The sequence below is a fragment of the Polypterus senegalus genome, chromosome 14 (assembly GCF_016835505.1).
Source record: "Polypterus senegalus isolate Bchr_013 chromosome 14, ASM1683550v1, whole genome shotgun sequence".
In the NCBI taxonomy this organism is placed as follows: Eukaryota; Metazoa; Chordata; class Cladistia; order Polypteriformes; family Polypteridae; genus Polypterus; species Polypterus senegalus.
In genome coordinates, this window is record NC_053167.1 from 64,490,929 (window position 1) to 64,517,866 (window position 26,938).

Sequence of the window (26,938 nt, forward strand, 5' to 3'; positions counted from 1 at the left end):
CTTAATAACAATAAACTTAAATGCATTAAAATTGAATAAAGTGCAGTAAATGCCTGCTCAGAGTGACTGGACATTGATATCAAATACTTTTGTCAGTTTTCTTTTCTCTGACAACAAAGAGATTACTTATATCAGTGTTACTCAAACACAGTGCTGGGGACACCATGTGGGTGCAATTTTTTTGTTTCAATCAATTTAACAGTCAGTGAGTCATTTAACCTACAATTGATCTGATTTAATTAGCTGGTCTTTTTATCTTGTATTTATTAAGAAAAGATGGTGGTACATTAAAAAGACATTTAAAAATACTGGAATTTTTCCATAGCTTTAAATGCTTGTTGTTTACATATTTATTTGCCATTTTGTGGAGTTCAATTCCTTAGTTAGTATCTTAATAATAACAATTAACGAGGAGCTGAGCAGACACCAGAATAAATGGCACTGAATACTAAAAAGGCTACTTTAGAAAATAGATGGATAGACGGAAACAGCTGCTTCAGTGTCAGGCCCACTAACGTACTCATCAGTAAATACTTGAGTAAATAACCAGAACATCTGGAAAAATCAGAATGAACATCAGCACTAAGTTATCTCCATGTAATATATAAAAAAATTGGTACATTCAAATAAAATTTCACCAGATTTCTTTATTGACCAAAACATGGAAACTGGCAAATAACTGCTTTCCTAATTAGGCTAGCAGTCCAATTAATAACAAGTTCCTGCAGTTACATGGGGTTCCCAAGAGCCTATATCTTTGTGCTTGCATGTTTGTTAATCTAAATCTACCAAGTTTTTAATCTAAGAACCAAGTTTTGGTTGCCACTAAGGGGCAGTGCAGTCCTTTTTACAGCTTGATTTATCCTTACTAAAAGGGTATTTTTTGTCTTCTTTCTTTTGCAAAAGAGTAAAGTCTGTATGTTTGGGATGAGTGATCAAAGTGCGTTGTTGCTGAACCAGTTAAACTGTCAAGCAGACAGCAGTCTGTGAGAATAATTTAAAGTCTACGTTTGAACTTTTTAGTGTTATTTATTATACTAATGGGCATTTTAAGGGTAAAGGATAACCTTATTGGCCTTAACTATATTAGAAAAGGATACAACTTTATTTAAGTGTAGTGGATCATTGTCAGCAAAGTCAAGAGAGTGAACAAGAAACATGTTAGAGCTTTAATCCATCACTGAAAAAATTGTGTAGGGAAATATGAAAGTGTTCAGAAAGGCCTTCACGGATACTAAGTGGTTCATTTTGCAAAAGAGAGAGAATCACATTGCCGGCCACACTAGAACGTAAGCAAGCAGTGTAACAAGTTTGTACTGTAAAAGTGATAATTGTTCTAGAGTGAGATGCTACTTGGAAAAAATCCATGTCTCTTATAGTTACATACACTATAGGCAGAGAGAGAGAGAGAGAAAGAGAGAAAGAAAGGAAAAGCACAGTCATAATTCTCAGTAAAACTACATTGATGAAATATTTACATAAAATTCTAAAAACTTCAATAATCCAGGAAATATTTGCTCATTAAAAAAACACAGATTTTCCAACAAATGTTTAATGATGAAGACAATGCAATGTCAGTCCTACATAATTACAGTAATACAGGCCTGCTATCAAAGAGACTACTTTCTAAGATTTAAATCAAGATTTAAATCTCTAGACTGCCACAAGATCAAAGTCACTTAATAGCAGAAAAGGAATAGTTTGTCTGTGTTACAACAGAGAAGGGGAGGACTCCCCCACCACACACACACACACACTTCCATATATGACTCAATCTACTTATATATCAATTGGGAATAATAGTATATGTTTGTGTCCATTGAAGGGTGTAAGAACAGATTGTTTTCCGCCAGTCCAGATATATATATAATGTCTACGCGTGGAAGTGTTTGTTTCTGTCTGTCTGGCCCAGAAGTGCGAGGCTATAGCATGAAGCTCAAAGAAGGTGACTCTGTCACCAAAGTGAAACCGCCGAACAAAGGCAGAAAATCGGTTAGCTGCTAATACACAAGCGAGGCGAGCAAATCGGCAAAACAAAACCACTGAAGAAAGAGAAACTTAACCGCTTAACAACTAATGCACAACCAATGCGATTGATTAAGTGCCAGAATCCATGGTTTCTAGGAGCTTGAGCTTTTTACAGCATGGACTTACAGAGCTATTGTACACATATGTATACATATATATATATATATACATATACATATATATATACATATACATATATATATATACATATACATATACATATATATATATACATATATATATACATACATATATATACATACATATATATACATACATATATATACATATAATTATACATATATAATTCACACAAAATGTTTCTGATCATCAAACACATTTAACCATTAGTCAAATATAACACAAGTAAACACAAAATGCAGTTTTTAAATGATGGTTTTTATTATTTAGGGAGAAAAAAAAATCCAAACCTACATGGCCCTGTGTGAAAAAGTAATTGCCCCCTGAACCTAATAACCGGTTGGGCCACCCTTAGCAGCAATAACTGCAATCAAGCCTTTGCGATAACTTGCAATGAGTCTTTTACAGCGCTCTGGAGGAATTTTGGCCCACTCGTCTTTGCAGAATTGTTGTAATTCAGCTTTATTTGAGGGTTTTCTAGCATGAACCGCCTTTTTAGGGTCATGCCATAGCATCTCAATTGGATTCAGGTCAGGACTTTGACTAGGCCACTCCAAAGTCTTCATTTTGTTTTTCTTCAGCCATTCAAAGGTGGATTTGCTGGTGTGTTTTGGGTCATTGTCCTGTTGCAGCACCTAAGATTGCTTCAGCTTGAGTTGACGAACAGATGGCTGGACATTCTCCTTCAGGTGTTTTTGGTAGACAGTAGAATTCATGGTTCCATCTATCACAGCAAGCCTTCCAGGTTCTGAAGCAGCAAAACAACCCCAGACCATCACACTACCACCACCATATTTTACTGTTGGTATGATGTTCTTTTTCTGAAATGCTGTGTTCCTTTTACGCCAGATGTAACGGGACATTTGCCTTCCAAAAGTTCAACTTTTGTCTCATCAGTCCACAAGGTATTTTCCCCAAAAGTCTTGGCAATCATTGAGATGTTTCTTAGCAAAATTGAGACAAGCCCTAATGTTCTTTTGCTTAACAGTGGTTTGCGTCTTGGAAATCTGCCATGCAGGCCATTTTTGCCCAGTCTCTTTCTTATGGTGGAGTCATGAACACTAACCTTAATTGAGGCAAGTGAGGCCTGCAGTTCTTTAGACGTTGTCCTGGGGTCTTTTGTGACCTCTTGGATGAGTCGTCTCTGCGCTCTTGGGGTAATTTTGGTCGGCCAGGCACTCCTGGGAAGGTTCACCACTGTTCCATGTTTTTGCCATTTGTGGATAATGGCTCTCACTGTGGTTCGCTGGATTCCCAAAGCTTTAGAAATGGCTTTATAACCTTTACCAGACTGATAGATCTCAATTACTTCTGTTCTCATTTGTTCCTGAATTTCTTTGGATCTTGGCATGATGTCTAGCTTTTGAGGTGCTTTTGGTCTACTTCTCTGTGTCAGGCAGCTCCTATTTAAGTGATTTCTTGATTGAAACAGGTGTGGCAGTAATCAGGCCTGGGGGTGGCTACGGAAATTGAACTCAGGCGTGATACACCACAGTTAGGTTATTTTTTAACAAGGGAGCAATTACTTTTTCACACAGGGCCATGTAGGTTTGAATTTTTTTTCTCCCTAAATAATAAAAACCATCATTTAAAAACTGCATTTTGTGTTTACTTGTGTTATATTTGACTAATGGTTAAATGTGTTTGATGATCAGAAGCATTTTGTGTGACAAACATGCAAAAGAATAAGAAATCAGGAAGGATAGTTTTTCACACCACTGTATATATACACACACACACACACATATATATATATATATATATATATATATATATATATATATATCATCTCACAAAAGTGAGTACGCCCCTCACATTTTTGTCATTAGACAACACTGACGATATGACACTTTGATACAATGTAGTCAGTGTCCAGTTTGTATAAGTGTAAATTTGCTGTCCCCTCAAAATAACTCAATACACAGCCATTAATGCCTAAACTGCTGGCAACAAAGTGAGTACACCCCAAAGTGAAAAATGTCCATATTGCGCCCAAAGTGTCAATATTTTGTGTGGCCGGCCACAATTATTTTCCAGCACTGCCTTAACTCTCTTGGGCATTAAGTTCACTAGAGCTTCACAGGTTGCCACTGGAATCCTTTTCCACTCTTCCATGACAACATCACAGAAATGGTGGATGTTAGAGACCTTGCACTCCTCCACCCTCCGTTTGAGGATGCCCCACAGATGCTCAATAGGGTTTAGGTCTGGAGACATGCTTGGCCAGTCCAGCACCTTTACCCTCAGTTTCTTTAGCAAGGCAGTGGTCATCTTGGAGGTGTGTTTGGAGTCGTTATCATGTTGGAATACTGCCCTGCAGCCTAGTTTCCGAAGGGAGAGGGACCATGCTCTGCTTCAGTATGTCACACTACATGTTGGCATTCATGGTTCCCTCAATGAACTGTAGCTCCACTCATGCAGCCCCAAACCATGACAATCCCACCACCATGCTTGACTATAGGCAAGACACACTTGTCTTTGTACTCCTCACCTGGTTGCCGCCACACACACTTGACACCATCTGAACCAAATAAGTTTATCTTGGTCTCATCAGACCACAGGACATGGTTCCAGTAATCCATGTCCTTAGTCTGCTTGTCTTCAGCAAACTGTTTGCGGGCTTTCTTGTGCATCATCTTTAGAAGAGGTTTCCTTCTGGGACGACAGCCATGCAGACCAATTTGATGTAGTGTGCAATGTATGGTCAGAGCACTGACAGGCTGACCCCCCTCCCCTTCAACCTCTGCAGCAATACTGGCAGCACTCATACGTCTATTTTCAAAAGACAACCTCTGGATATGACGCTGAGCATGTGCACTCAACTTCTTTGGTCGACCATGGCGAGGCCTGTTCTGAGGGGAACCTGCCCTGTTAAACCACTGAATGGTCTTGGCCAGCTTGCTGCAGCTCAGTTTTAGTGTGTTGGCAATCTTCTTATAGCCTAGGCCATCTTTATGTACAGTAGAGCAACAATTCTTTTTTTCAGATCCTCAGAGAGTTAGTTCTTTGCCATGAGGTGCCATGTTGAACTCCAAATGACCACTACGAGAGAGTGTGAGAGTGATACCACCAAATTTAAACACACTTGCTCCCCATTCACACCTGAGACCTTGTAACATTAACAAATCAAGTGACACAAGGGTGGGAAAATGGTTAATTGGGCACAATTTGGACATTTTTCACTTTGGGGTGTACTCACTTTTGTTGCCAGCGGTTTTGACATTAATGGCTGTGTGTTGAGTTATTTTGAGGGGACAGCAAATTTACACTGTTATTATACAAGCTGTACACTGACTACTCTTCATTGTATCAAAGTGTCATATCTTCAGTGTTGTCCCATGGAAAGATATAATAAAATATTTACAAAAATATGAGGGGTGTACTCACTTTTGTGAGATACTGTATATATATATATATATATATATATATATATATATATATATATATATATATATATATATATATATATATATATATATATATATATATATATATATATATATATATATATATACATATATATATATATATATATATATATATATATATATATATATATATATATATATATATATATATATACATATATATATATATATATATATATATATATATATATACATATATATATATATATATATATACACACACACACACACACACACCAGTAAAGGTATGTTGCAAAACTCCAATCAACACAGAAGTGGGAAAATGTTAAACATAACCTCAGAGCTTGAGGTGTGCTTTGTACAATGAACAGTTTCTATAATGGAGCTGTACCTCTAGCTGAACAGTACCTCTAGGCCCCTATAACACTTTTCATAAAGGCTGGCATCTATTTGATGATAGGCAGGTGCAGTTTAATGAATAGGCTATCCTAGGCTGCAGCATATGGGCTTTCAGCTGACTGTAGGGCCCAGCCTTAGGGGCACTGGAGTCATTGGATTGAGTTATAGAACTGAATTGTTACTTTACAAATGCACCTTAAACATGGATGTACTGATCATTGGGACTAACAGGGCAAACCCCACCATGCTCTCTCACTATGCTGTCGAGCCACAAACTGTAAGATTGAGAGAGAGAGAGAGAGAGAGAGAGAGAGAGAGAGAGAGAGAGAGAGAGAGAGAGAGGAGAGAGAAAGAAAGAGAGATGCAAAATCAATGGCTCACAGTATCTCCTTTGGACCCCTTTCCAATCACATGATCGTACAAACTCATGGCCACTCCACATTAATGCAAACAACTGAAAAACATTATTTTTAAAAATTAAATGAACAAATTAGCGCCAGGGACTGCAGCAGAGTCAGCACGTAGCAATGAAACTCATTCTTGTACAACTCCTCAGACCTGTTGACAAAAATACAATACATACAATTCTTAGCATACAGTAAATAATTTTTTATTCAGTCAGAAGACTTCTTAATTGCTCATACAATACGTGACTATGACATTTATTAATGCAAAAAAAGAGTACAGAAAAAGGTCAGATAATTCAAACAGTGAAATTAATAACAGGTAAAAATTATTCATTGATTGGGAAGCTTGGGGGTGCAGGACTGAACTTAAGCGCAGGAGTGACCTAAACTACTTACATTTCAATTGGGAATAATATTATATGTTTGTGTCCATTGAAGGGTGTAAGAAAAGTTGGTTTTTGGCCAGTTGTGGTATGCCAGTCTATTCAAATGTCCAGAGCCAATGTCTGATGCCAGACAATCCCTGATTACCTTTCACTAATGACAGTAAGGATCACTCTTTATCAAAGTGGGCTATAGAAAGAAATGAACTGAGGTCTGTAGTGCAGCAGATAAGATTCAATAGTCTAACATTGATGCCTCTTGAAAGTGAGACCCTTTAACAATTAGAATTCACAGGCACTATAAAGGTGTTTGCTACTAAGAACACCAGAATAAAAAAAAACAAAAACTATGTAGGTAGGAACATCCAGTATACTGCATTTTGCTATTGTGTATTCACAGCTTTAATGTTTCTTTAATAATAATAATAATTCATTACATTTATATAGCGCTTTTCTCAGTACTCAAAGCACTATCCACACAGGGAGGATGATGCTGTGGTTGACTAGCTAGGCAGCAGTAGACCACTGTGGAAACTGGGGAAATTTACCTTGTTGCTCACACTTATTTTCAACTGATTCTCACTGCTTGCCCCTTAAGTGACGTCATATGATGGTCTAAAATCCACATTGATGTTTCATAATGCATATGTCTATGGCTCCTGATGTATTGTTATATGCTGCATATTGAATACTTGAAAATGAAAATGCAAAGTGGAAGATGAAAATTCAATGAGCAGCAGGTGGCAGCAGTGCTTATTTGTATTTTACTTTTCATTTTTGCAGCTTCATTGCTGAAAATGAAATCGTAAATGGTGTTGTTTCATTTTATTTTCAGTTTTTGCAGCATTCTTGATCATTGACTTTGAAAATGAAATTGCAAATGGTGTTATCTCGTTTTTTTTTTTTTTTTGTAGCATTCTTGCGCATAGACTTCGAAAATGAAATTGCAAAGAAAAACTGCACTTTCATTTTATAATTTTATTTTTCATTTCCTTTTTTGCATAAAATGCCTCCCATATGTAAATGCAGTAAAAACAGGAAAAAATATATGCAATATGTATATGTAGGTCTGCTAAAGCAAAGTTTAACTATAATTCATTTTATTTTCTGATAAAAAAAATGTCAAATATTGAAGTTGCTTAAAAACTACCAAGTTAGCAAGTGGAGCATTTTGAGTACAGCCTAGGTTGCCTGTATCACTGTTTCTGACTGTTTACGTGATTGACAGTCTGTCTCTTGTGACTGCCATAGGATTCAGGGAGGGAGTTTTGGGGGAGGGAGTGCAAAAAATGAACATAGGTGAGTAAGAGAACCACAAAAGAGAGAGAGAGAGAGAGAGAGAGAGAGAGAGAGACAGGCAAAGGCAGAGCTGTCAGGCTTTGAAAATAATAATCAAAGCAAAAAAAGATTGTAATTATTTGTTCTTCTTACAAAACAACCATTCACACACACACACACTTTGTTGTTTCAAAGAGGGCTATCCAGATTTCATTTTCCTGTTTTTGTTACATTTTTCTTTGTTTTAAACCATTTGCCACATTTTGTTATTTTTTGGTTATCTTCGTTTTGTTCTGTGCTTTTTACTTAACCCTGCTCTCTTACCCTATTTTTGTACTGATTTTTACGTAACAGAATATTACACACATTATTATTCAGTAGAATTAAAAATACTTATATGTTGCATAAGTACTTAGTCTTGTAATATTCAAATCTCCCTTCACAATTTCAGCCAGAGCAGGTAAATGAGGACACTGATGGCATGAACAGAGGACATTGAGGGACACATTGAAAGTTTCACTCATAGGGAAAGATAATCATGGGAGAACAATACTGGAGGGTACAGCGAAAGAGAGCTAGCGGAGGATAGCATTACGATTGTTTACTGGAAGCATTTTTTAAATTGTTATTTTAAATGTACATTTTCACTAATTTTAAGCAATATAAGTCATCATTTTACAACAGGATTATAGTAAGTGTAATTTTTTCAGCTAAGCAGTATAGTAGAGGGAGTCAGTACTATAGTACGACAACTACGTTCTTCACTTCAATATGTCAGATTCTTTGTTTTTCTCTTCCAATATTATTTGACATTTGGCCACATGCAATATCTCTAACTGTTATAGGCAGTAGGTGCTACATATCTGAGCTTTTATGTATCATGACTCTTGCAGAAAAATTGTTTTAATGTGTTTGGTCGTTTGTTCAACACCCTGCATGTAACAATACAAATATATATACATGTTAATACAAATGGTACTTACTATATACGGTACACATTGCATCTCCTGCTGCTAAGCCTTCTAATGGAGAGATGTGACTCCTCCTTTCTGGCTTCGGGCAGTGTGGAGGACCGCAAACATAGAAGCACCTGATACATTGTGGGTTAGCCTCTTTAGCCAAAGGCTAGGACCAATACTGATATTACTGGTACCCGCTGCCTTGTGGGTTAGGCTCTTCAGTCAAAGGTTAGGACCAGAACCAATAATACTGGCTGTTCTCAGGGAGGGCACCTGGACAGTATCTTACTGCCAAAACTTCAACTGTGATCATGCTGCAACTGAGAACTAACTTGAAAGATGGAACTAACTTCGGACCATCGATGGACAATCAGGGGTACAGCACTGAGAAATGCCCTCGAACAGTGTTGTCTTGCAATCGGGGGCTGGAGCAAACCTTGAACCAGCTGCTGAAATTACAAAGGGGGTACCTCTTTTCAGACTACATTTAAGAACATGGAATGTTGAATCATTAACTGGTTGCTGTGGCAAGCCGTGCAAAACCTTGAGAAGGCAAAATGTTGATATTTCCTGCTTGAAAGAAACCAGGTGGAAAGGACATGGCACTGGAATGATTGATAGATGCAAGTTGATGTGGTCTGGAGGTAGAGATGGTATGAATGGTGTTGGTATTTTGATTTCCACAAAGCTTATTGACTGTGGATTTAGTGTGGAAAGGTTAAACAACTGGATTCTCATGGTCAATTTTGTCCTAAGCGGCAGTAAAGTCAGTGTTACGGTATATCTTGTTGTGCTTCACAATTAGGCCAAAGCACTGAAGAGAAGTCCCTCTTCTGAGAATAACTAGAAAATGCAGTTATGAAAGTTAGCAATGACCATGACTTATTTATTGCAGGGGATTTGAAAGGGCAGCTAGGGTAAAATGCGGAAAACTTTCCTAAGGCTCATGGAAATGTTACCTTTGGTAACAGGAATGGAGAAGGAGATGCTATCCTAGAGTTTGCAGAGGCCATGAATATGTAAGTGATGAACTTGTTTTTCAAAGCGTGAAGAGCATTTACACAAAAATGCGCTATTGACATGATACTTGTTAGGTCGAGACAGAAGAAAGAGGCTTACAATGTCAAGTCAATCGTAGGAGAAGAATGAGTCAGCCAATATCTTCTAGTGGTTGCTGATTTGAAACAGAGAATCAACAGTAAACCAAAAAAAACAAAAAAACTTTCTGTCTAAAAATGAAATCATGGTGACTTCAAGAAACTGAAACTGAAACTCATCAAGAGTTTGCAGAAAAAACACAAGGCTAGGCTGCACAATCAACAGAAGAGGTGAATAGCCAATGTCTTAGATGGGATTTCTTTAAAAACATAGTCGTGAACAAGGCTAAGGATGAGTGTGGTGTAACAAAAAATAAGCCAGTGCACACTGAGAGATGGTGGTGGTGTGACATCACTAAAAAAGCTATACAAGCAAAGAAGGCTAAGTTCAAAGAATGGCAAAAAGCTAAAGATTCTGAAACAGTCTCATAGCATGCCGAGTATGTTAAGGCAAGAATGGAAGCTAAAAGATGTCTTGCCTGGGTTCAGGCTCAAATCTACAAAAATCACGAACAATGCCTTAATCAAAGAGATGAGTGATGCAGCAGTTTCAGACTACCAAAGCAGAAGCAGGCCAACAGAGGTAATATGCAGATGGGACATTGTTGAAGAACAGACAAGCTGCTGGCCCATCTGGTCTTGATGCGGAGATGCTAAAGACGGCTAGCGACTTTATAATTGATGCATTGACATAAGTCTGCAATAATATTGTTTCTGAAGGTAAAAGTGGTGTCATAGTGAAATGGTCCCTATTTTTAAAGGCAAAGGAGAGCCTATGGAATGTGGATCATACAGAGGAATTAAACTTTTGGAACAAGGAATAAAAGTTGTTGAGTGTGTTTTTGAGATGAAATTAAAACAAGAAGTGAGAATCAACAAGATGCAGTTTGGTTTATTGCCAGGTGCAGGTACCACAGATGCCAATTTGTTACAAGACAACTCTAAGAAAACACAGACAGTAAGGTAAAGAAAGGTAAAGAACTTTGGTGGGAATTTATCAAATCTGAGAAGGCTTTAATTGGGTACCTTGTGAGGTGGTCTTGTTGGCAAAGAGAGAATCTGGTGTCAAGGAATGGTTAGTGCAATCAGTGATGACCATGTATGTGGATGTTAATACAAGAGTCAGAACCAATACGGGCTATAGCGATTATTTTGATGTCAAGACAGAAGCTCATCAAGGGTCCATCTTGAGTTCACTTCTCTTTACTATTATGCTAGAAACCCTGATGTAACATGTCACAATGAGTTTACCATGGAAACTCCTCTGTGCAGATGATCTGGCGTCAGTTGCAAACAGCAATGCAAAATAAAAGGAGAAGCTAACCCAGTGGACCTAATGCCTTGAAGAATAAGGCACAAAGTAAGTAAATAAGTTAACAAAGCAAAGACCAAAATAATGTGTGACAAGGTTTTCAAAAGGCAGGGTACTGGTCCAGTAAAGTGCAAATATGTGAAGTGTGTCAAGGAGGTGTTGGGGTGAACTATACTTTATGTATTGGTTGTGACTTGTGAATCCATAGGAGTGGTGTCAGAGACTCTTTTGAACAGCTGAAGGTGCCATTTGTATGCAAGAGATGCTTAGGCAAGTTAAGTGGCAATACACCTATCACATTTCTTGAGGTTGAAGGTCATAGGTTTGAAACATGTGACAATTTCTGCTATCTTGGAGATATGCTGAGTGCTGAAGGAGGTTGCCCCAGTGCAGTTGCCGCCAGAGTAAGAAGTACATGGAATAAGTTTAGGTATCCTTCTGGTGTTTTTTGAATAAAGTTGCTTCCTTGAGCACAAAGGGTATTGTGAACAACAGCTACGTTAGACCTGCTCTAGTTGGCGAGTGAAACATGGACTGTGAAAGTTGGAGAAATAAGCACAATTTGGTGTACTGAGATGAGAATGCTGAGATACATGGCTGGCGTGAAGTTGTGCATGCTGATATGAAGGTGAAAGGTATGAAAATCAAAGATGCTCAAGACAGAGCCAACTGGACGCGACTGATCCATAGTTTAGTCTTACCCCATATGACTGGGAAAATGGCCTTTAAAAGTGATGATGATGATTATTATATACACATAAAAAGAATTGCTATTAGCATTGGTTTCAATAAATTGCAAAAAACATTTAATTTTTGTGACTAAAAGTAAATCTGAAATACCTATTCTCAAATTTATGATCTAAATTAAGGAGACTGCTGGAAAACAGCAGCACGCATTATTTGAATACCCTTTGACTGACACAGCAAAATATTTCATGATTGTGTCTGATTGCAAATTAAGTTCTTTGTAATGTAGAATATTTTCTTTTTTATGTACAGTATTTTCCATTAAAATACAATTGAATAATTCCTTCCCTTAAAACTCTTACTCTTCTGTCTCTCATTCTGAACTCTGATTTTAGCAGTCTGCCATTCTTAAATAAACATTTTAGAGGATGCCACCTACCATTTTGAATGTCAAAATTACTCTAAAACTTGCAAATGTTATAAATTTACCTCAAAATTATAATGAAATAAAAATTAAATAAAGTTTGCTTAATTTACCCATGTTTCAAATTTGTAATTTTTTTTTAAGAATAACTATAACATGTAAGGTTGCTTATTAATTTTTACCAGTTTTACTCAGGTTGTGTTTTGCCAGCAGGTTCCCCTTTGTTCCCCTTTCTGTGGTTATGGGCATCGTTAAGGACATGAACAAGCTTTTTATACTTCAGTGGACCTCAATTTCATCTTTTTGACTGTTCTCTGTGCCTCAGTCCTTCTCCAGCACAGTGCACCTATTCAATAATGTTTCCCTACAGTATATTATCTCAAGCCATTACTCATCACCATACAGTTTACTAAATCACAGACCTTGTATTTGAGCTCTGTACTCTCATTCAAAGACTTTATACACACCAACCTGATTATTACTATCTTAGGTCTTAGCAACTTTGTTAATTAATGTTGACTTATGTTTATCTTTTATTGTGTCTTCTATTACTCTATTCATTTTGTAAAGCACTTTGAGCTACATTTTTTTTTTGTATGAATATGTGCTATATAAATAAATGTTGATTGATTGATTGATAGTGTGACGACAGGACAGAGAGCTGTCCTTTTAAGAGCAGTGAGCCACCTAAAAGAGCGATGTAGAGTAGGAGTCTATTGGCACTCAACGACAATGAGCAATGCAGTGGCGCAGTGCTACATTGGTGTTAGCAGTGGGATGAACAGAAGATCTAAAGCCCAATTTAGTAAAACACCAAGTGCTACAGAGAACCAAAATGAACTTGCGGGGCTCTTCTGAGCAGCTGATGGAGAGTTTTGAAGTTGAGATCAGGGATCGGGAGTGCTGTTTGCACATCAGTACAGGAATGAAGACTGCTGACAGACTGTAATCTCATCAGCTACACATTCACTTCTCCATCTGCTAAGGTCTATCTACCTGGAAGTGTGGTTGCTGGCAGAACGTTCGGTTCCTATAAGTGAGCAAAAGTGGGGCAGCTTGAGTTGCCAGTATTCTCCGGTGAGCAGTATGTGGCAGGGTCAACAGCACCATTGTGCAGCCAAACGATGAGACTGATCATATAGTGGCTTTACAGAAGGCAGAATCTCCAAAGCATGGAACACCAGTTGCAGCATTGGTAAAGGAAAACAGCCAGAGGACGCACAGAGGGAGATTCATGTGCTTATATATAATGAACAGATCACTGCACAGAAGTTCAGCTCAGCACTCAACACCCTTGCTAGTCCATTTGAAAGTTCAGCGCTCAAAATCCAGTTGCACCATCTGACAACAAAGCGGTCAAGACAACCGTTTCCATGTCTTTGTTACTGGCTGCCTGAACTCTGAGGAACCAAAGACCACCTTGCCATTTTGAAGAGTTTGTGCACCGTTGCAAGGAATTGGAAGTGGTTGCTGGGGACAGTGACTTTGAAGGGGGGCTATATAACAGCATTGCATCATGTACATAAGCAGCTTCAGAACCAGATGCAGGGGAGTCTTTAAAGAGGTCAAGCCTGCATGTGAATTACCACTTGTGCGGTAACAGTGAGCCATCCCTCTAAGGACGGTGAGCCACATAAAAGACTGATGTAACGAGCAAGCATCCATTAACTAATGGTGGTGACACAAATTATCTTGTGTAAAATATTGTATATTGATTTTTTTGAATAGCACAATGTTGAGGGGACCCAGCAAATTGACTTTTGAGTTATCCTCTTCTCGTGAAAGAAAGCCACTTGTCAATTTTCTTTAATGCTACACATTTTTCAGTTATTAAATACAGATTTTATTTTTTTTTCTCCAGCATTTGGAGGTTTTTTTTGTTTGTTTTTTCTGTCCACCCTGGCCATCGGACCTTACTTATTCTATGTTAATTAATGTTGACTTATGTTTATTTTTTATTGTGTCTTCTATTTTTCTATTCATTTTGTAAAGCACTTTGAGCTACATTTTTTTGTATGAAAATGTGCTATATAAATAAATGTTGATTGATTGATTGATTGATGTTTCATTATGATTCACTCTTATACACCACATATCTCCATAGGCAGCTTGCAAATGCTATTCTTTTCAAAGCCATGTAAAATCCCTTAGAAGTCAAAAGCAGAAGCACTTTGGATCTTTCACCAAGTTCATTCCATTATTGCCACCACCACTAGGTTTACAGCTGCTCTCTACAGTATATTTAATATGATATAGTAAATTGCAGAATTTCTTTACAATTTCTTTGATTGATTTATATTATCCAGAAAATCTGGATGACTAGTACTGTGTGTTGTCATCTTTTGTGACATCACAGATCACCTGAATGTCAATAGCTTTGGTATCATAAATACTATTGCTGCAGCCATGAAACATACCGCAAAATGACAGTTAACTGTATCTATAACTAAAATGCCATCCAAATGACATCAAAGAAAAAAAAATAAGCAAAGCACAATACTATAATAATACAGATCTTTTTTAAACTTTGATGCCAGTGTTACACAGACACCATCTTAGATAGTGTCAGATATCGTTATGTCACATGCAGTGCTATAAAAAAAATTTGAAAAGATATGACTAGTAATGAACATCAGTACTAACAAAAAAGAAGTCTATACACAAAACACAAACTTAAAATGGTGCTGTATTGACTTCACCAGTGATACAATTAAAAAAGAAAAAAACCCAGAAAATATTAATTATTAATGAAAAATAATGATCCAGAATTAGTGAGTTCAACAAAATCATAGAAATGTTGAGGACATTTTCCAAACAGGAAATTATGTAATTTTGACTGGATAATGGTCCAATGGTGTTTTAATTGTCCCTGACAGTTAGGGAATCATCTGTCAACTATGCTGGACCAACTATTGTGGCCAAAAATGTGATTTGAGCTGTGAGGTAGTAGTGCTAACTACTGTATACCTCAAACAACAAAAGACATAGAGGGGATGATAACCACAAACAAAATACCACAAATGGCTACAAACTACCAATAAGTAAGAAAGTATATCTGTCACTGCCTGATTCCACTGTTAGAAGTCGTGGCTCTGGGAACAGCTAGAATGTTTTTTGTTTTCAATCTATCTGTGCAAATGCTTTGCAGTTTTTTTCTTACATGAAGAAAATAGAAACTCCTTGTAAACAGTTTTAAATCTTATGCTATTATTACTTCACAGGGTCGCATGTGTTTTCTTTCTTTGGACGAGGGAAGGCAAGACTCCTTTAAGGCTTGTTTTGGATCTAGCCATGCAGTGCTGCATCTGATATATCTCTTGGCAGTATTCATGATTTTCTCATTACGGTTAGCTACTGTACTCCTCAAATAAAAATACTGTAAGTTTTTTTTCTCCTTTTTTAAATGCATGTGGGCTGGAAGGCCGGAGTACTGATCGGGTTGTGACATGCATGCCCAAAGTAGATCGGCAACAATCTTACAGGAAGACAGAGAGGTTGGGAGCATGCGCTGATAGCGCATTGCTGCACCCACCACACAACGAACAACCTGAATTGGGACCCAAGTGAAGCATGCATGAAAATTCTGCACGTGCCTGGTACAGCTCTGTGATGGCATCATGGGGTGCTGGGAACAAATGTTCAGACAGACAGACAGATAAATAGACAGATAGATAAACACTATCCAGAATTATCAATAAGTGTACAAAACTAAGATTAAAAACCTTATGACAGGCAAAAGTCAGATTCACTGCCTACAGTAATCCTGTATGAATCCTCTTCCAGCAACTCAAGTTCTGAAAAGACTACTTCCTTTTATGAATTAGAACATTTAAAAAAAAATCTGTGTGTTTATTCAACATATTTTCTTGCTGCTTTCTTCTATTTTCAAGTTTTGAAATAAGTGGAATTTGTTTCTTAACTATACTATTCATTTGAGGTTGTTTTCACTTCCTTAAAAACATGCAGCACATTGGAACACCACCATTTTTGTTTTTTTATGAGCACTGACATTTTAGTTAGTTAGTGCATAACTTCCATTCCAGTTGCTAACACATGACCACCAGATATTGTACCATGTTATAACACTGTTGAGATGATAAAAAAATCAGTGTCATGTATTTCCTGGTTGTTCAAGATCTTGGATTTGAACAACAGGAAAAAGCTTGCAGTTACAGCAATTATGTGTTATTCATAAAAGGTTTAGAAACTCTTATGTATCTCCTCAGATGTTTGATTTTTGGATGGCATATTGAGACTAACAGGTATATATTAACAACTCTTGATTGAATTAACAACTTTGATTTTTTTATTGTTGTCGCCTCGTCCTGTTTACCATTTTTCTTTCCTTTTTCCTGGTCAGGCAGAACACTTTCCAACTACTTCACTGCATTATCTTTGTTTTGCCTAGCTGGAGTTTGACAAAGAAAAGAACGAAATATTAAAGAGCCAGGAGATGGACAAGACAAAAGTCATTACCAAGAAACAGGCAGAAGGTCAAACAAAACCCAACAATCCAAAAATCACAATCAAACTTGACTGCTAATTTCTGAAATTCTAAGATACTTAGATATAAAACAACAAAATGATTTTTGTTTGTATACAGAATCTTTGACAACCTGAAAACGTGCAACACTGTTATAGTTTTGCAATGGTGATGCCACATGTTGAGTCTTTCTGTTGATCTGCACTAGCAACAAGACCAGAAATTCCATACAAAAAAATACCCATACACAGGCCCATTATGTTGGGGTGCCCAGCAGAATTTTGAGAAGCATTGGGGGTGTCTCTATGGAAAATGTTTTAAAAGCACTGGACTACAAAGTACTAATTTGAAAATGTAAGACATACTTGATGGAAAATATAATGAAATGGAATAAGTTCTTGTAAGGAAAAGCATGATGATGATTGTATGAACTGATCAAGAGTTGTGGAAGAGGTGTATGTAAGAATTGGTCATTGTTTAATTTTTCATTGGTTTAGTTTGTGCATCATGATATGCCACAATTTTGTTTTTATTGTAATAGAATTCTAGGGAATGACTAGTGAGAAAAAAACATTTTATATATTACTATTTTATGAACTGCATTTAGTGGGTCATTTCATGGTTACTATGTTGTGAAAAGTGCATTATCAGAAATAATCTTGTGTTATAAAGAATTCTTTGCAGAAGTGCATTGTGAGCAATCTCTAGCAAAGCATTACAGTTTTTATAGTCACAGAAACCCTGTCTAATTCCCGTAAGTTTAATGTATTAAGATTTGCATATTTGACTTACAAGCCATTTTCTAGTATAGCTGCCCCAACAAAAAATTGAGGATTGACTTTATATTTTATTTTATTATTATTATAGCAGTTCTAAAGTCATTATTTTAAAGAGCCTTTTCAATGTCAGCAATGCTCATTTTATCCACCTCAGCCAATATGATATTATATAGGTGGACTGCATTTTGGGTGACTAAAAAACAAGTCTTAATGTCACCTGTATAACATTTTTTTGCTGTAATTATAAAACCAAAGTAAGAATTGATTAATGACTGCATTCAATGTGTCTGTGTGTCATTTTGTAGATATACCCCCATCCCTATAAATGCTGAGGAGACTCACAGGTCAAATGCGGTTCATTTTGTCTGGTATGAACTCCCGCTTAATCATTAGCAATAGCCGCCACAAGTACAATCCTGCCACTAACTAGTATAATCACATCTCTCCAAGGGCACCTGAGAAATCACCAACAATCTGTCTTAAACACAATTTTGTTTCTTTTACATGCCTATAGGGCATACGAGGAACCTATGATCATCAGTCATTTAGCATCAGCCAACTACAACATTTTTATTCACCTTCTTCCTCGATTCTATTTTAACTATTAAAATTAGTTCAATTTATTCATTTTGTAGTCATTAGCACCCCACCTAAGAATTTTGTTACCCTATTAGAAAAAACTTTCCAAGAAAATATTATTTCAGATGCCTATCCTGATACTAATCTCTGTTAGTCAGCTTTTAACAACACACTGAGCAACACTGGTCATATTCTACCTGCAGGTCACAGAGTGGTGATCTGTGTAGTGCAGACCCCACCTACCAAAACCACTGAGTTCTCAGCAGCTGTGCTATCACTGTCATTAAGAAAAAAAGACTGAACGTCAAACGACTGATTAAACTATAAAGCAAAGGAAAACAATCACTTATAGACTTTAAAAAAAGTTAGCACTATGTTAACCATCATTTTTATACAAATACACATTTGCTGTTTTACTGTTTTATGAAGTATCTTTTTCTGGGGACATCTAGCTATTTTATTATTTATTTATTCAGGTTTATATTTAAGGAAGATCATCATTATTAAGTTTACAGAGTTTCACCTGCAATCATAAGCAATAGGAATAATAATAACTAAAACACACTGTGCAGTGGGCGGCACGGTGGCGCAGTGGTAGCGCTGCTGGGTTCCCTTCCTGGGTCCTCCCTGCGTGGACTTTGCATGTTCTCTCCGTGTCTGCGTGTGCTGGCTGGGATTGGCTCCAACGGACCCCCATGACACTGAATAATAGAGCATTTCTGCACCTACTAGATTTTGATAAAAATTAGCACTGCACGCTTGGATGCCATATGTGAGTAGGGTGTTGCAGAAATCATGTGTGGGAAATGGGAATTCTATTAAATATGTTAGTCAAGCTTTTCCTGCAACGTTTATCTATACTAATAAAAGGCAAAGCCCTCACTCACTCACTCACTCACTGACTGACTCACTGACTCACTCACTGACTCATCACTAATTCTCCAACTTCCCGTGTGGGTGGAAGGCTGAAATTTGGCAGGTTCATTCCTTACAGCTTCCTTACAAAAGTTGGGCAGGTTTTATATCGAAATTCTACGCGTAATGGTCATAACTGGAAGCAGTTTTTTTCCATTTACTGTAATGGAGATGAGCTTCAACGCCGTGGGGGCGGAGTTTCGTGTGACATCATCACGCCTCCCACGTAATCACGCAGCACATAGAAAATCAGGAAGACCTCAAAAAAGCGCTGAAGAAAACATGCATTATATAATTGAGAAGGCAGCGAAACAATAAGAAGCGAGCGAGTGACATATACAACCATATTCATGAGTTCTGCTACTGAAACAAAGCACGATGTAAACCTACACTTTAAATTAAGTTCATAGACAGGCTGCCGCTGGCGTTTGTAATTTAGTGCCTGCCCATATAAGGCCGTCCGTCAGCGGCAATCCAATAGCAAACTGCCACTAAATATTCACGGGTGAAGGACTGTGCTTATGGAGAGGAAGATGAGATGGTCAGGGTGGTGTTTGGCACAAACTCAGCGAAACTGCGAGAGAAAGTTTTAAGTGCCAGGACTAAGGTAACATTAAATAAAGCTATGGACATAGCACGAGATGGCACCAGCACAGCTGGGAACCTTCGATGCAAGTACACCGAGTGGCTCACGTGAACTGACGAGTGCACAGATAAAAGCAACAGTTCCAAAGAGCTGAACAAAACCGAATTACACAATTGAAAAGGCAGCAAAAATATGAAGCGTCTGATAAGCATATTCATAAATCCAGCTACTGTGGAAACAAAGCACACGGTGGAAAAAGTCAATGTCCCGCTAAAGGAAGACAGTGTAAAAAACCCGTGCATGCAGTGTGTCAGGTCTCAGATAAAGAAGAAGACGAGCTGTTTATTGATGCAGTAAGAAACGAATCGATGAATGAAACCTGTCATCTTTACAACGATTGACAAACACGGAATGTAACTTGAACACAACACATCCTACAAATACGAACCTGATTGAAAGAAATAATGATAATCAAATCCTTGATGACAGCAACACTCAGTAACACTCACAAAACAAATACTGTATATTGACAGTCATGTTACGTTATTTTTAAAATGTTCCCTTTTCTTTTTCTACCTTTTTAACACACTACTTCTCGCATGATACGCGGGTATATATATATGTATATATATATACCGATCTACATACTCGAATAATGGATACTTTATTCGCCATCAATGATTGTTTTGGTAAAGCCATACTCAGTGTATTCATTAGATGAACGGTAAAAAAGTAAGAGCGAGGGAGGATGACTCATTGAGGCATGCAGGCTGTAGTGCTTGCGTCAACTCTATCTGAATTGCGATCACATTTGAAAAAATATATCTTTTCAAGTTCTATTTAGTCCATATGTGTCAAACTCAAGGGCAGCGGGCCACATCCGGCCGGCGTAATTATATCCGGCCCGAGATCATTTTATATACTGTATTATTGTTATTAAATCCCGGGTATATGAAGCGCTGGTAACACAATAAACTACAGATCCCATAATGCAGCGCTTCAGCTGCCTTGCATCAGGGTAACCTGAATACAATTCAGAAGATACAGAAAACAGCATAATTAAATAAGAATCTGACACTTCAGCGGACGTTTTAACCCGTGCACAATCACAAAGTGATTTCAAGTGAAGCTGCTTTTATGGGAGACACAAATGCACCAGTTCACCTTGCCCCACTTTCCCTGTTGCCAAGTAATGTTGAACCAAGTCGTCACTACGGTGTTCCCAAATACGCACTTTGCTGATAAACTGAGCGCACTGCGCACTGAGTTTGCACGGCGCTTTGGTGACTTTGAAGAACAAAAAAAGTCCGTCTACATGCGGCTCGAACCTTGTGCATGTTTGGTAGCACATATCTGTGTGAGAAGCTCTTCTCAGTGATAAAGACTAACAAAACTGCACACAGGAGTCGCCTCACTGATGAGCACCTGCAATCCATCCTGAGAATCTCCACAACACAGAACCTCACAGCAAACATAAATGAACTTGTGGCCAAAAAAAGATGCCAGGCGTCCAGCTCTAAAATGACATATGAGCAAAGACAACTGAATGATTTGATTTGTTATTGCACGTAAGAGCGGGAGTCAACCGTTTTAACAAACAGCGTATTGCACTGATATGAAATAGCTGTGTGTGTATATATGTAGATATGTATGTATATGTATATATATATATATGTTTATATATGTGTGTGTGTATGTATGTATATATATATATATGTATTTGTGTGTGTGTGTGTAAATATATATATATACAGTATATATATATATATATATATATATATATATATATATATATATATATGACAACAACACTCATCACTCACAACAGTGACAAAACAATTACATTGACAATCAGGTTACGTTATTTTCAAAATGTTTCCTTTTCTTTTCATTGCTTCTTTAACACACTACTTCTCCGCTGCGAATCGCGGGTATTTTGCTAGTGTAAAATATTTGCCAAACTATAGTGCTTACTACAATGGATGTTTGCATTTTGTAATGAACATATACTGTACGGCAATATGTTTATAAAGAACTAGGGGGTTCACCCCCTGCTCACTTCGCTCGCCAACCCCCCTGGCCTGCGCTATGTGCCTTTCCACTTTGTCTCTGCCACTCGCGTTGTGAAGAGTGGGGCTGAACACACCCTAAGAAGATGCAGTCGCTCCTCCGAAACCCCTTCTTAAATGGTGATACAAATGGAAAACAAATAGTTTTTTTTTACCTCCTCTTTGCTCGATCAGCTGCTGGTTTGCTGCTGTTGCCGTGCCATGTGATCTGCATCTCGCGTGGAGCTTCGAACATTTAAAACTCTGTACAGAAGCTGTCCTACTCTTTCTCTTTTATTTCTGGACCCGGGCGTTTTTTAAATCTCTTGACACAAAGTCTCGTCTCACAGGACGTGAGTTCTTGATATTGTTAGTTTATAATTTAAAAATGGAATAAGAATCTGAAAATCTAACAACATCACATTAAAGTTCAATAAATTTCGAAAAGAATGATACCAAACATATATATGTAAGTTTTAAAATAAGCCTGATTTAAAGCGAGACAAAAAACATAACATAAAAAGTCACATAAAATCATTGCACAAAATCGTTGCACTTTTAGGCTTAGGATTTTATATATATAGAGTAGAAATACAATTAAGTGAACAGTATTAATGCAATAAATATTGACTGTTAAACTTGTGACTAAGTAGTTTTCATGTTAAGATGTAGGTAACCTGCCACAGACAAGATTAAAAAAATGGTAAAAAAAAAAAAAATTAAATAAATGAAAAAAACGTTTGTCTTACCTCTTGCGTGTTCTTGTGCAAATATTACTACTGTGCATGTTGCCAATAAAAGGAGGGTTCTCCTATGGAAAAAGCAAGTAATCAAAAATTAAAATGAGAGTATTTTTTTAAATCACTGATTCAATTAGATAGCAAACACTATACCCAGTTTGCAAAACACAAACAAACAACTGAATTCTGGACCCTTTATTGTGAATCATCCATTATATTGTAAAACCCCTGAAGTGGATAACAATAGCACCACTGTTTAAGTGTACTAAAGTTTGCCAAATCTACGGCTACACAATCTTTGATTCATGAATTTTTGACTTAGAACTGAGATCACTATTCTAACTTCTGATTCACCGGTTTTTTAAAGGACAATGTGTATAATATACACATTTAATAATTTCCCTGGATTCTTATATAATAAATTATTACTAAAATACAAAACAAAATAATAATTAAATAACTTTTTAAATAAAATCAAGAATAACAAAAGTAACATTACAAATAAAGTATAAAAAAATCATTGCAAAATTCCTGCAGAGAAATTAGGGTTAGGGTTAGGGTTAGGCAAACACAATGTGAGAGTGTGTGTGTGTGTGTTTAAAGAGCCCAATGGTTGTTATTCAGAATGTTACATAGCAATTTGTTGTTTCGTGACTTATATTTACACATTCAAAAAAACACTGCGAGACTAATAGCCTATCTATTGCAGCCTTTGCTATCTGCTTAGAGAAAATTATTTCTCAACATTTTATTATTATGCAGCTCATTTTCTCCTCTTGTAAATTTCATGAAGCAAGAGTGTCATTTAGCTAGTGTTTGATTGTCAGGGAAAACACAGTTTGTAGGCAATGCCATCTCAGTAGAAAGCTAACATTACTAAAATGAACTATACAGAATTGTTTTACCTTGACATCTGATGTACAGAGTGGGAAATACAACTTTCAAAAAAAAATTGTGAAAACAAACTGCATAGCATCTGTCAAGAGCATTGATCCATTTTCTTAAACCTCTGCTCACTCACAGGAGAACTGTATCTTTTGCTAAGTAATTAATGATCAAATTTGCCACTTGACCAACACTGAAATGCATTGAACAGTGCATCAAGTGTACATACTTAGTTAAGTGAACAGATTTCTAACAGTAGGCTGCCTCTGCCATAAGATCAGTTGGCCTGCTCCAAAGTTACAGGTTGGCAAACCTGAATTTTATCAATATTGCTTTATGGTTCTGAATCTTGGACTGTGTTATTTCGTAACATACAGAGGCTCCAATCATTTAACATGGGGTGTCAGTGTCAGATCCTTCACATCCACTGGTTTCTCCTTATGCAGAATTCAGAGGTTGCTGCTTATATGTGATTAGAGCCCACTGAAGTTATTGTTGTCCAGTCTTGACTTTTACTATTTGGTCACATTGGAAATTTCACCTAGGGCCATGGAGTACTAGAATGCACTGGTGCATGATGGACAAAGAGTCACACACCAAGGAGATGGAGAAGGTTTCTGGGATACCCAATGGTGCACATGGCTCCAGCATTTTGTTTTATTTTTTCTACTTTAAGTGCACAGAACAATAAAGACATTATGTAGCATGTAAAAGACAACTAACTAATTATGCACCATAAAGGCAATACAGACCTATAGATTATGGATTTTCTTTTCTAATGAATGTCTTATTTATAGGAAATTGTATTAATATAATAAAATAATTCCTTTACTTCTCTGCTTATTATCACTGTGTATTCAAAAAGAGGACATGCAGGTGATGGGTGCAACAGAACAAAATACCGAGAACATAAAGATATGGAAGAAGATGATCCGCTGTGGCGACCCATAACAGGAACAGCCGAAAGAAGAAGAAGATTTCAAAAAGTATTCAGACACCTTAAAATTTTTTACATTTTTCTCCATTTTTAATACATTTGAAAAAAATTCTAGAATCCTGCTTTTGCTTTGACACTTTGGGGTACAGACTGTAGCTTGATGTAGAGAAAACAAATAATGTAAATTATTTTAGCTTAAGGCAGCAACATAACAAAATGAAGAGGTCTGAATACTTTCCTAATCCACTGTGCACTGTCCGCAAATTAATCCCAGGTTTTTTGAGTGTTGGTATAAGAAATATATGTATGCGTTTTATATATTTAAATTTATTGCTCCAAAAGAAACAGAAGTACAAACCTATGGAAAAAAAAATTCCTTAGCTAAGTGTAAAGATTAATCTTCTTTAGGAACAGTTTGAATTTGCAGGCCTGCTTTTCACAAATGAAATTCTGTAATGCAAACCACTTCCGTGGTTCGTTAATCTGGTAGAAGAGGTTTTTAAATTTCATAGTAGAAATGAGCGAAAAGAAGTTTACAGAAAACAGACTCATGTGCCTGGCTGAATACGTCTTCAGTCAGTAAAATGTAACTTAAACACCTTTCTTATTGTGAAAGGCCTGAATCATTAGGGATATCCACAAAGAGCAATACCAAAACAGAACACAAAACAACAAACAAGTATTTAAAAAATAATGCACAATTACATGGTTAGAAAAATGTGTGAAATTAAACGGGATAATACTAGATTAACATTAGATTAGCTAAGTATGGCTCTGCATAAGGATATGACATGAAAATAATATCACAAAAGACAATATACCTGCACTAAGCAATCAACTATATTGTTTTTCATATCACTAAATATATTGGCTATTCAAAGTAGAACATTCTTTATGATAAACAATAAGTTAAAATACCAATAATGTATTGCAATTTAAGCCCTGAGAATAATCAAAGAGTAAACAAGTCAGACAGGTATTCTACTGCTGTGCCTCTTCACGTGAAAAAAACAATGAAATCCCCTCTGGGACTGTCAGTTATTCTCCTTTTAAAAAGTATTACATCTCTTACAAAGCACAAAAGCATATTCGTTGCCTCAAGTATGTAAACCCTAAGGCTCAAATACTTCTTGGAAACACTACATAATCATCTGTGCTTTTCATAAATGCCAACTGTAAGCATTCAGTGCAATCTATAAAAATGTATGTATTTAATTAATAATCACTTTTAAAGCAAAAAAAACAAAAAAAAAAAACAAAAACAATGGCAAGCAACCTATGTAATTCATACAGAGTTTGAATTTTCAATATCTGATTAAGTATCACATCATACCATTTTCTAAGGCCACTTAAACTTGATCAGGGTTGAAGTGGCAGGAGCCTATACCTTCAAACATGTAACGCAAGGCAGGAACAACACACACACACACACGCACGCACAATAACCCTAACTGACAATCCATCTAACCTGTATGTCTTTAGACTGTGGAAGGAAACCCACAAAGACATGGGTAGAACATGCAAAATCCATGCAGCAAGGACTCAGGTCACGAACCCTGGTCTCCTTACTAAGAAGCATCTTGTAAAGTCATTTTAAAAAATGTATTAAATTGAACCACACTAAGTGTAATCTAACACAGCTATAGCAATCTTAAAAGCAGACTTCTAAACACAGAACAACTTATGCACTACATCAGTAACATGGTTTGGGAAGTATGCATTTTTCTATCCTGTATACATTATAACATTTATAATATTTCAATTAGATATAGAATTTTATAATATCTCATGTATAATATACAGTATAGTATAGACACGTGAAAGTTTTTATATAAACAAATAGTGTTACTGTTTAAAGGTGGCTTTCAGTGTACTACTAGTGTCATACTCTGACTGCAAAAAAACTCGTTTTTCAGGTACCATATAAATCATTTTTAATTTTGGATTTCTATGCTGTAAACATATTGCACATTGCCATCCTAGAAATGAATTCTGATTGTAGCAGAATTTTGTTATGAAAGTAGGGGAAGAACAATGAAACAATATAATTAATTTCATGCATCTGTTGCGTGCACAGTTAGGGAATACTTTGAAAGCACAAGGTTCCTCTTGCATGCCTGCAACAGGCAATCATGGCATGCAATGACTTTTTTCTGACAATTCCAGACATTAATTGAATTAAGGTTTGCAGATGAAACACTCAAAGGGAGAAGAAGTGTGGCGCATAAAACTAGAATGCCAATTGTGAAGCCAACAGCAGGGAGAGGGTATCATTTGCAAACATTCTTTTGATAATGTTTACACTTCTAACGTCAGGAATCAATTTAGAACAGGCTGCATTAACAGTAGACTCAGAAGAAAGGTTGGAGATTGTTTGAAGCACAATAACACAATCAAGTCAATAACAAAAGTTCATCATCACTTCAATAAACTTTTTTCTATTTACAAAAGGCAAATTAACTGGGCAGTTTTTCATAAGAAA

At 36.7% G+C, this 26,938-nt stretch overlaps 1 protein-coding gene across 2 annotated transcripts in view; it reads right to left on the reverse strand.

The window, feature by feature from the left end:
* The window catches only part of LOC120514245 (collagen alpha-1(XXIV) chain), a 327,082-nt gene that overhangs the window by 270,032 nt on the left and 30,112 nt on the right, over window positions 1–26,938 (reverse strand). For both annotated transcript variants that reach the window (XM_039734522.1, XM_039734521.1), the window contains exon 2: window positions 22,644–22,705. In XM_039734522.1, the coding sequence (XP_039590456.1) occupies window positions 22,644–22,705 (62 nt within the window). The remainder of the gene's footprint in view (window positions 1–22,643; window positions 22,706–26,938) is intronic.